The sequence below is a fragment of the Gavialis gangeticus genome, unplaced genomic scaffold (assembly GCF_001723915.1).
Source record: "Gavialis gangeticus isolate Ggan-Ray unplaced genomic scaffold, GavGan_comp1, whole genome shotgun sequence".
Lineage (NCBI taxonomy): Eukaryota > Metazoa > Chordata > Crocodylia > Gavialidae > Gavialis > Gavialis gangeticus.
Window position 1 is genome coordinate 28,013,346 of NW_017728995.1, and position 11,482 is coordinate 28,024,827.

At 43.7% G+C, this 11,482-nt stretch overlaps 1 protein-coding gene across 3 annotated transcripts in view; it reads left to right on the forward strand.

Annotated features, from left to right (window-relative positions):
• The first annotated feature begins 2,471 nt into the window (after nt 1-2,471).
• The window catches only part of SENP2 (SUMO1/sentrin/SMT3 specific peptidase 2), a 20,814-nt gene continuing 11,803 nt past the window's right edge, over nt 2,472-11,482 (forward strand). The window contains exons 1-5 of one of the 3 annotated variants that reach the window (XM_019503373.1): nt 2,472-4,082; nt 7,739-7,844; nt 8,008-8,155; nt 8,791-8,838; nt 10,821-10,898. In XM_019503373.1, coding sequence (XP_019358918.1) covers nt 2,525-4,082; nt 7,739-7,844; nt 8,008-8,155; nt 8,791-8,838; nt 10,821-10,898 — 1,938 coding nt within the window. In that variant the 5' untranslated portion in view covers nt 2,472-2,524. Of the gene's footprint in view, nt 4,083-6,958; nt 7,198-7,738; nt 7,845-8,007; nt 8,156-8,790; nt 8,839-10,820; nt 10,899-11,482 lie in introns of those variants that run through there. The other 2 variants (XM_019503374.1, XM_019503376.1) reach the window with 2 other exon arrangements.

The following is an 11,482-nucleotide window of genomic DNA, read 5'->3' on the forward strand; positions in this document are numbered from 1 at the left end:
TTTTTGTGGGTGGGAGTGACTTTTGGAGCAGTTCTTAAAGCATACCCACCATTGTAGAGCAACATTACTGATGTCATTGTATCCGGATAGTGATGTTCTGCAATGGCAGTTCTGTCCTCAGACCAGTTCAGGTGCATCTTCTCTTTGGGCTTGATATCCACAGGACTCCCCCCTGAATTTTTCCCATGATTGCTATCACAATAGCAGTGTCAAGGATGAGACAGTGGCAGCTGGCGGTACTTTGCCACTCTCTAGGTCTGCTGAGGGTTAAATAGCCAGCTGTTTGTGCTCAGGTCAACACTGGCCCGGTTGATCCTTCCTGCAGTGCTGGAGGAGCGTGATGCATTGTGCGCCAAATGGCAGGTTTAACAGAGCACCGAGCAGCGCGCTCCTGATGTCTTCTCGGACAGCGGTGACGCACAAACCCAATGGAGGGGGCATTGACAAAGCAATAAACAGACGTTACACCGGCTTTGTTCTGCTTGGGTCTCCGTGCCATGCTCCTCGCCCTCCGCACGGTGCTGCAGGGACCAGGGGATGTTCCGGAAGGGCCTGTGACAGTTAGAGGCAGCTATAAAACGGGGGCCGGCGAGTGAGATGCTGCTGAGCCAGGGAAGCTGCTCTGGGTTTTTGGGTACAATTACTGGAAGGACCTTTATCAGGCAGTTCCTCATCACATAGGAGCAGGGGAGCACAGCGTGTGCTGTTGGTGTCAACCTGACCATAACAAGCATCTCTGCTTTGGGGTGGGGTAAGCCAAGGGTAGAAAAGCCCCCCTGCTTGGAGGTGCGGCTGCATCCCATTTAGGATAACAGCTGTTTTATCAATGAGATCACTTGCTGCTGGTAGTGCCTGTTTTTACTTCCATCTTCCCATCCATAGGTGCAGTGTTTTATTTCCTGATTCACATCTGTCTCCAGTGAGCATCTAACATTTCTTTGCACAGGGTGCGCAGCTTTAAGCATTTAGCTTTTAAGTTTGTCCTCTGTTTGTTTCTACCCTCCTATAAAATAAAACCTGCTTTATTTATTTATTTTTTTTTGATCCTCTGTTTTTATAGGCTTTGCAGTACTCATGGTTACATCGGGACTCCTGTTCTGAACACCTGTTTCCATATGTTGATCACTTCCTGAGATTTGCCTTTAAGGCTGACATTTTCCAGGCTTGATCTTAGTTAAAAGGCATTTCTTCTTTAATGCTCACAGACAGTTCCCTTTTTATGTTGTACTTGATTCTCTTGTGACTGTGGAAGAAACCAAAATCCTGTAATAATAGTCCTTCTTGAAAAACAGATCTCTCAGTAGGTTGCGGAGGGAAAAAAAAAGTCTAAGGGAGTGAGAAATAATTTCTGCTTGCCCTCCGTGTCCTCTTTTAAACCTTTGCACAGTTTAACAGAGCTGTGAGCCTTTTATAGTACACAGCTTCTCTGAGGCAGTGTAGGACTTTGATAGGAACAGCTTCTTGTGTTCGTGTTTGAGAGAGGCCTTTACAGTCTTCCCCTTTTTCTGATGCTGCTGGCCTGCTCTTTCTCCGTGTCAAACATTCAGCTCTTCTGCTAACCCAATCTGCCAGGAAAATGATTGCTGATGGCTGCAACAGTGGAGATGCTCCTTGTATTTCTTCCCCATTTCAGAAGGATCTGGGAGGAGTGTCAGCATCTCCATGTACTTCAATCACTAATTAAGCCATTAACTGTGCTGAAGTAGGTGTGGGCAAGTTGGTAATTCTGAATTTAAGGGCCAGGTACTTGGGCAATTTTTTGCTTTTACATAAAGAGTCAAAGCAATGTTTCTTAAGTCTGATATGCAGTTATTGCAGATGGGATAGGGATTTCTTGGGCTAGTGTCCTGAGCTTGTTGTGTTTGGTTAACTGGAGTTAATTAACTCTTACATCATGGCAATCTGGTGAGCTGCCCTCTGACTCCATAAGGAATAGCTCTATGGATAGAGGAACCATTGTACAGTAGAGCTTGGCTATCGTGAAACTTCATTTTTGCTGGAGAAAGGAAGCTTCTTGCATTGCAAAGTGCAAGTTTTGTTATCCTTTTAAAAAATGACTGCTATAGGTGACTCCATAGAGTACACCCAGGTTTGTGACACTATAGCAAGGCTTCAGTGTGGTACTAATAGCATCTGGTGATGATGAATGCTTGGTGGCTGACATAACTTGTGAGACTAGAGGTTAAGCATCTACACTTCACAAATTGGGGGTATTGAGAGTGACACACTGAAAGCTGTGGAGTCAACTCCAGTTGAGATATGGGGAGAATGGGTGTGAAACTCACCTATTTTCTAGCCTGACTTGGAGGGGAGTTGGGTGGCGCCGCAGGTATCTGAGTTGCTGCTACATCTGCTGGAGTGCAGTGATAGCATTTGGGAGGTGACTGCGAGTGCAGCTGGGCATGCTGCCTGAGGAACATGCCTCCTGTGTTTTGATTCTGACTAATTCAAGACTATCTGAAATGCAACTTCTCTGTTTTCTTATTCTTACAGCTGCCCTTCCAGATCATAATGCAGCAGAAAAATGAAAGAACACAGCAGAAACTTACATTGGAAAAGAAGTCACTCGCTGGCTCTTTCTAGAAGATGGACCACTGGGTTTTGGGGGCTCAGGAAATACTGCTTCCAAAAGCAGCATTTCTTCCTAACTAAGAAACAAAGACTGAGTAATCAGTCAGTTGGGAGGCCAAAGCAGAACAAACTGTGCAGGTATCTCCAGTGCAGAAGGAAGACACTCAAATTCCAGAGTCCGTGGGCTCCTGAAGTGCTTCTAAATGCAAAAAGTCATCAAAAACCAACTGCTGAACCTAGCACCTTTCCTGCAAAAACATCCAGGAGGACAAGAAGGTGCTACTATCATGGTAAGACTAGAAACCCATCTATAGAGGCACTGAAGGAGCTGGACAATGAGTCCTTCCAGGGTGAAGATCTCTTGAGCACAGGATTACAAACTAACACTGGTTTTAACAGCTTCCAGGGCAATGGCCCCAGTGCCTGTTGTGGTGAGCTGTGCGGTGCTGCCTCACCTGTAAAGAAAGATGGTCTTGCACATGTTGGGGAGGACAGCAGTTATGATGAAGGCAACACGGTCCTAGTAGTTCTGAACAACTGTAAAAGGAAGCCTTGTTGCAAAGGGCTGGAGCAGAATGGAACTTGTGGCCCCTTGACTACCCAAAAGAGGTCCAAATTTAACCAGTATATTGTACAAAAGAGATCCTTATTTATGATGCATAAGAAACTTTCTATGCCTAGGCTTTGGTATAGAGTCGTAAAATCCCCGACAGGCAGAGCAAGAGGAAAGATCTGCAAATCGAGTAAAGCCAAGCCTAGCTGGGTGGAGAAGGTTACCAGGGACTGTCAGGAGACTCTCCAAGAGAACTCTAAAAGGGCTTGGTGTAGCTGGCTTTCCTGTTGGATATCTAAGAGTCACCCTCTCTGGAACCTGTACAGCTCATCAGATATGAACAATAATACACCCGAATCTGTAGCAGAGGAGAATGAAACGCATACATCTGACATCTGCCTTACACAGGATGCATTGCAGTGCAACGAGCTATTTTCTGAGGAGCTGGCATCTGGAGACCAGGATGGCAGTGTTAAAATCTGCCAGCCAGAGCTGCATGAAGCAGCTCCTCTGGTGGATACAGAGACCTTGCAGGGGGTGGAGTCGGAAGAGGTACCTGCAGTGGACGGTTGCCATGATGATGATTTTTTCATCTCAGTAACAGAAAAAGAAATTGCAATTTCAGGGCAAGAAGATATAGACTCTGATCAGATTATGGGCATTGATGGAACAATATCATTGGAATCCTACAAAGAGGATTCTAGCACGAATGAGAATGGACCTTTCTTTATGGAGCTGGCACAAAACGAAGACAGCTGTAGCCAGATGGAAGTAGAAAGCTCCCTAAACCTCGACATTTTTAGTTCAAAGCTATTAGATCACCCTTACTGTAAAAGCCCTCTTGAGGAGCCTCTGCCAGAAAGCACAGGACTAAAATCAGGAACTCGAAAGGGAAGCAAAAGGAACAGTCAGAAAGCATCTCATGTGGCTGATGAGCAATTGGCAGCGTGGCTTTGTGGTATACCCCTTATGCATGTCTTAGGGCTCCTTATGAATAGCTGGCTGTAGCCTGTGATGTTTCTTTATCACTTGAATTCCTGTATTAAAAGGGTTTTACATCATGTAGTACAAAAAGTGCCTAGCTGAGTGCGTAGTTGGGGGAGCTAGAAAGAGGGAGGCTGTTAGGGCAGCACTGTGCTTGCTTGGCAGGCTCGTTCAGGCTTTAGTCAGGTGCCTTTGGAAGCATGTGAATTAATGCTTGGTTGACACGAGCCTTTTATTTTTAAGGATTTGTTATGGAGAACGGCTTAACTTTAGTCAGGTCACCAGTAAAAGATATTTGTCAGCATTTTAATGCTCTTTATCTTGAGCTTTTAAAAGGCTATTATCAGGTTAAAGTTCCTTTTTAATTGGTAATCGCGCTTATGAAGTGCACAAATTTGTTTCTGGTGGTCTCTTCTTCACTCTCGCTGTCCTTTAATTTCTACACTTTTTTTAAATTCTGCTTTAGACTAAACCACTCAATTTCACTTCCAGATTTTCACGCTTCCTAAAATCTAAGTTTTATAAGCAATAGTGGGGAAAAGTCTAGTTTTGGTTACAAGCAACATGATTTACCAGGTGGGGGTTTTATTTGCAAACCGTTTTATTTTGCAGATAAACATTTATTCATGCTACATCTCATTTGGTTAACAAAAAATCCAGCCAACCTTTAAAGGGGAGCCTGTGCTGCCTAAAGGAGTCTCTCTAATGCACAACTTGGGAGGAAAAGGAAGTAGTCTTGTATCCAGTGTTTGGTGTGTATGCATCCTGGCAACGGGCATTTCTTAACGTAATAGGGACTAGCCAGTTTAAAGATGCTACACAGGAGGAAATGTTAAGGTGCTGTTTTGGAGCTTAATATAATCACTATAACTAAGGGTTTCTTGGCTTCTGTTGGAAAAGGTTGCATTATATGTTACCTTTGACACATCAGTGTTAAAAGAGTGCTCATAAATTTGCCCAGGACAGACTTCCCCTGGTTTCCCCATCTGGTAAAACATCAGGCTACTTTTTATGGTTCATCCTTCAAATTGTGCTTTTGGAAGAGTGATGGGCTGTAGTTAAAATATGGCTTAGATTTGACCATCCCTCTGTACAAGTTGCTTTATTGTTTGGTTCCTTTTGGCTTTTGCAAAGGTTGATGCGGGGCCGGAAAATGAGGGACAGGGATGCATTGGGTGTCTTTGTGAAGAGATTGTGCTCTTCATGATGGTGGTGGAATATAATTTGTCTTGTTCTAAGGGGATGGTGGTCCTACTGCTTGGGACACTAACTAAAAATGTCACCTTACATAAAAGTTAAGTTTATTGTTTTGACAGCCCCCACCTCCATATCTTTATAGCAGAAAGGAGGATCAGCTAAAGAACTTCAGTAGCCTAAGCGTGTAAAAGTAGTTGGCATTGCGTTAACTTCCAGATTAACAACACTTGTGTGACTTTAGAAAGCAGTCAAGAACTTTCTGAATGAAAGTAGGTGACCATAAAACTGCCCACCTTTGGAGTCAAGGCTCTGTTTCAGGGTGACTCAGGGCAGGGCTCCTCTAGAAAAGGTTTGCTGCTATCCCGTGACTATTTCTGCACCAGCAAACCCCATTAGCACGGTCACAGATCAGACTGGTAAGAAATGGGTGGTGCTGATCTAGCTTCTGTCAGTTCCTCCAGCTTAAATAGCCTCCCTGCAAAGGTGCTTGTGCTGCTGTAACTGTGTACACAAGAGCTTTAGCCAGCAGAGAAGTGTTGTTTAAAAAAAAAATCAGTCCAGTAAATGAAATTGCTATCCCAGCAGAATGGGGTCCCAGTGTTGACCGGCTCTCGACATGTGAGGGAGTGCAGCTGTATCCAGAGTTCTGCGGATGTCATCAGCTGTTGCAGAGAAATTCAAAACCCTGAGCTGGGATGTTACCAGGCTTGCAGCATTTTGGTTTGTTCTAAAGCCACATTAAGTATCTAATTAGGGCTCAACTGTAAATTCCACCCTGGAGATTCTGATCTCACACCAGCTTTGAACTTTTGAACTTGGTGTTTTTCCTCTTCAGGTTGCTCTCAATTGTACACCAACAGGATTGAGGTCCAACTCTGGCCAGGGGTAATAGCTAGGGGTGCCCAGTCCAGTGTCTTAACATCCTCCTAGTATTTGCAGGGGGAAATTTGTAAAGTGCAGCTTAACATCTGCACTTTAACATTCTCTACTTCAGCATCTTCTGACTGAAGGTTGTTCTCGCTGTCCCTGACTCTTCCAGCAGTCACTGCACAATGCGTGATGGACTTTTAGTGTAACTCATATTTCGTCTTTCTTTTGTTTGAAATGTTTCAGTCCTATCCCAGCTTTGCTCCACTCCTTCCCCTGTAATGGATCCAGCTGTGTCTTTTCAGTCTGTGCCCTTCCTTCCTTTTCATCCTGAATCCCCTTTTCCATCTCCTTTTATGTTGTTTATATCTCTTCCTCTCCTTTCTCCTCTTCCGTTTCTTTCCCCATAGTCTTGCGAATTCCATACTTTGGGGTTTTTTTAAATCCTTTGCACTTTATCTCCTGCCTTTCCTGTCTTGCTTGGCCTCATTCATTTCTAACTTCATGTAAACTGCTTGGAAGGTTATTCAGAGCCTGAATATTCGTCAGGATAAATGAAGTTATTAAAAGCCGGTGTAAATTATAGAGGGCTTTTGGCACAAGGGCATTATGCAATGGAGGGAGAGCTAACAATTGCTCCCTCCTTCATTTCCCTGGAAGGAGGATGCTGTCTCTCAGGCCTTGCTCTATGCTTCCTCCATCTGTTAAGCTTCTAGCTAGTGGGTTTCTGACACCCTTCAAAGTCTTTTCCCCATTTCAGAAAGCCTCTCGACTACCAGAAGGGAGCTGGGTTTTGGATGCTTGAAGGGCAATGTGCTTACCATGTGTTTTCTGACCACTAAGAGAAATCGGTTTGTTGCTCTTTTATTTTTGCTTCCTCTCCCTGGCCCTCCAGCTTCAGTCTTTTCTTTCTTCCCAGTGAATATCTCCAGTTGCTCTTGTCCCTGCAGTTCAGAGCAGTACCAAGCAGAGCAGGGGGAAATGCCTCCCATCCTCAGTTGGTTGCCTTAACTGCAGCGTGGAATGTATTGAATTCATTGGTAGGAACTGGCAAAGAGTGCGTGGTGGTCAGCAGTGCTGCAGAAGTGAGGAGTCATGGGGGCTCCTGCGTGGACTTGGCTGCTGGCAGCTCCTACCCTGTGCTCCGTTCACATTGGAGGCAGTCTTTGCAATGGCAAGGCTAGAAAACTCAGTGAATACTCTAATTCTCTCAGAAAGCAGTAGCATGTTGAATTGGCCATACAATGAAGATGGTAATAGAAATGAGCAGAGGGCCTGATTTCCTCACTTGCAGTGGTGAAAAGGGAAGAGAATTGGGCCCCAAAGCATTTAAAAAAAATGTTTTTATAGAGCCGACTTTCAAGTGATGTTGGGCTTGTTATATGGAGTTCTGCTTTCAGGGCCATGCTCTTTAGTATAAAATCAACTGTGCGCACCCTTACCAATGGCTGGGGAGGTGACTGGTTTATTAAGTACTGATAAAAGCTCAGGTGACTAGTTTTCAGAGACCAGTGAACTATTTTTTTTTCATGTTTGCCTTTACATTTTATCTGCTTTTATACAAAGGATTCCTGGATGAAGTTATGAAGAAATATGGCAGTTTAGTTCCACTCTGTGAAAAAGATGTCATGGGAAAATTAAAGGAAGCCTTTAACGAAGATTTTTCCCATAGGTTTGTAGCTTTTTAATATTCTATATGACTTCTAGGGAAAAAAAAAGATGACTTGAATCACTGATCCCTGTGCCACATAGAAACTGCCTCTTGTTGGAATACAATTCCATTTGAATCGGAATAACCTGTCATGTCTGTTTCTGCAATCTTCATTTTGTTTTAGAAAGCCTTTTATCACCAAGGAAATCATGAACTATCGGGCAAAGCATCCAAAATCTTCCACTTGCAATTTCCGGGTCTTCTATAATAAGCACATGCTAGATATGGATGATTTGGCTACACTGGATGGTCAGAACTGGCTAAATGACCAGGTTAGAGATGCTTGGTATTTATGTGGGTCTTTACCTCTTTGTGGTTTCTAAAAATACCAGTAACCCTCACAACCCACCCACCACCTTGGTAAGAAAAGTTCGTCTGATGGAGGAGAAGCAGGGTCAGGTGACTTGGCAGTGGCAGACCCAGAAATAGCTCTCAAGTCTCTGACTGCAGACTTGTGCACATGCAACAAGACTGCACTTCCTTTCTGAGACAGCAGTTGTTGCAGATATTTAAAAATGTACATGTATTTCCTCCCCTTCAGTTCCAATGCTAGAAAAGCAGACTGTAATACAAGAAAAGCAGGATGTAACAGCAATGTGTGGCCCATTGCCAAAACACTAGAGCGACTTGAAAGGCTCAGACATACACTAGTAGACTTGAATTAAAACTATATTTTAGATTGAGGAAGTCTTTCAGCCAGTTAAATGGTGTCTTTTCTGGCAGCCCATTAGTTCCAGCGCTTGCCCTTGAGAATACCGGAGCATCAGTCCACTCCAATTAGTCAACTTCTTGACTTGAATTCCAAGTGTGCTTTTTACACGTACTCACAAAGCCTGGGTTTTCTCAATGATATAACTGTATGGAAAAGTTATTTCAAGCAAACTAAAATCTTTACTAACTCTTGCAGATTATTAACATGTATGGCGAGCTCATAATGGATGCAGTCCCAGACAAGGTGAGCCTTTCCCACCTCCCCCAACCCCCCTCCTGAAAAGGTAACTGTTATGGGCTCAACAGGAAAAGGTGGTGTAAGGCCATAGGCATTTCAGACCTATGGAAGGCAGGTTAAAGCTGCAAAGTTTATGGCGGCCTGAATCAGGATGAGATGCTCCCAGTGTGATCCAGCACAGCCTTATGCTGACGTAGTTATGTTGCATCCAGCTGTGGAGTTGCATCAGGGCTTACCGGTGCATGTACAGCGCCTCGTTTAGGTAGCTACACTTCTAGATGAGGAAGGAGATAGCGAGGCCACATCTACTCTGGCAATCGACAGTGCTGTCTGGGGCTGTGGTGAGCTGGGAGACATTTCTGTGGGACAGATATTTAGTGGGGAGGGGAGGGGATACCACTTTTTGTCCTTAGGATGCTATTGCAACATTTCTCAAGCTGAGATAGTTGGCTTCTTTAAAGAAGGTTTAGCTTGGATTAAAATTCCTCCTTGTGACTCAGTGACCATGGGGAAATGGCCCTTTTGTATTTACTGTCCATTTGACGTCTTGGTTTGCTGTGCTGATACAAACCTTTGGTGCTTCTAGTCCAGTGAGACTCTGAGCCCAACCCGTGCGTGGAAATGAGATGTGTTCTCTTCTGCTTCATGCATCAACACAATTGTGAGCTGCTTTCTGGACGCGGTGTTTTTAGCTCACAACAGGGAGGCTTGGGGCAGACAAACCCATCTTGAGTTTTAGGTCCCAGGAATGGCTTTGTAGCAACGTGCTTTTTAAACTGCCACCTGTTTACTAGCAAGTTGGACAAATCTCATCTGGAATCATTGAGACCACAAAGGAAGAACCGCAGAAAGCCATTTTTAGATCGGCTCTTCCAGCTGTAACCCTCCAATGTCCATGCTCAGAATGAACAGCACTGCCTTTTTTCTCTCTCTCTTTTTAAAGTGGTGATGGTAATTCTTCATTAGTATTCCCTGTGCTTTCTAAGCATGCACCAGGGTTGTGGTACTGGAGATTGCATCTGTCTACCCCCACCCGCTCTTTCTTTTTTAATAGCACATAATTTAAATCCTCGTGGGAGATCTTGTGCTAGTCCCTAGTAGAATGCAGTTTTGAAGTTTCTGTTGGAATAGCCAGTGGCTGTTCTGCATTTTCAAATGCTGAAGTCTGACTTTTTTGTTCAAGCAATGGAGCTTTCTACACTTGCACTACCAGCAAAATGTATCAAAACCAGATGTGTTAAAATACGTGAGATGTGACTGATTGGTGAGTGCCAGTGCAGAGTGATCCCTTTAATTGCAAATGATAATGGTACAGGGTAATAGAAGGGTTAACATAGAGTTTTTGTGGGGGGGTTTCTAATATAGAAGTCTGCCGTCTTTGTCCACACAAACAGTTCTAGTTGCTCGCAGAGCGGATGCGGTACAACTCAGAAACGATCGAATGCCTGTGTTTTGTCTGGAACTGGCCGTGGGGTTGAATGCCAATGACCACATTTGTGTTAAACTTCATGACTTTTTTTGATGGTCACCTTCTATTTATGCATTTATTTTGAGTCATGGAGCAGAAAACAGTTTCTGGCAAATTTATTATGTGGGGACAATGAGAGAATGGGGATTTTTAATCCCTGGGATTGGGGGGGAAAAGAACAATAGCAATAACTCTTCTCGGCTCCTCTGTTCCCGAACAAAACCTTGGAGTGACACGCAAGAGGTCTGGCGATAGCAAGGCTTGAAGTGTAAACACTACGTCGGATGCTTTTAGGGGAATAAAGGCGCTTTATCTTCCTTCTAAAGAACACTGATATCCAAGGCGTACTGCAACACCCATCAAGTTGCTTGTCCCTTTTGGTAGCTAGTTTAAATTTAATTTCACTGCTGTTTTAAATAGCCAGTTTAAATGTTTAGTTTTGTACAAGTTCTTGTGAGCGACTGCGCATACATTTATGAACACTTCTGAGCTCACTTCTGTTTTTAATTTGCCTTTCTAGGTTCATTTCTTTAACAGCTTTTTTCATAGGCAGCTGGTAACCAAAGGATATAATGGAGTAAAACGATGGACTAAAAAGGTACTATTTCATTTTATTTTCTATTGTTTACTACTTGTATGGACTAAGCTAGCACATGCTGATGCTTCCCGTGACTAGGGCAGAAGTGCTATCATGAAATATTAAAGTGCCTGTATTAAAAAGTCTGGTAACAACCCAAAACAAAATCCTGAAAAGCCAGCGGGTTGCCCCCATTTTACCTTGGTGTGGTTAAATTTTTGGAAACCCAGCTTTGTAAACTGAATAGTCTTTAAGTAGGTAAACTCTGTGTGAATTTGTATAGTTTGTCGAACTGTTAGATACATATGGGAATCAGCTTTTTGTTTTGCCGCTTTTTAGCCACCTCCTAGGGCTTCCAAGCCACTCAGCTTCTGGGCAGCTCAGCTGAATTCAAATACTTTTTAGTACCATCAATAGAATTGTTTGTTAAGCTCTAAAAGGTTACTCCTGGCCAACTATCCTAAAGAGAGAGCCTGTAGCTAATGACCCTGTGTGATTACCCTGTTTGCTGGTGATCTGCAAGAAGGAAGGTATTCAGCCTGACTTCCACAGTCCAAGTCAGCTTGGAAAGAGTTTTTGTGAGAGAAGATTGCCAATTTCTTATG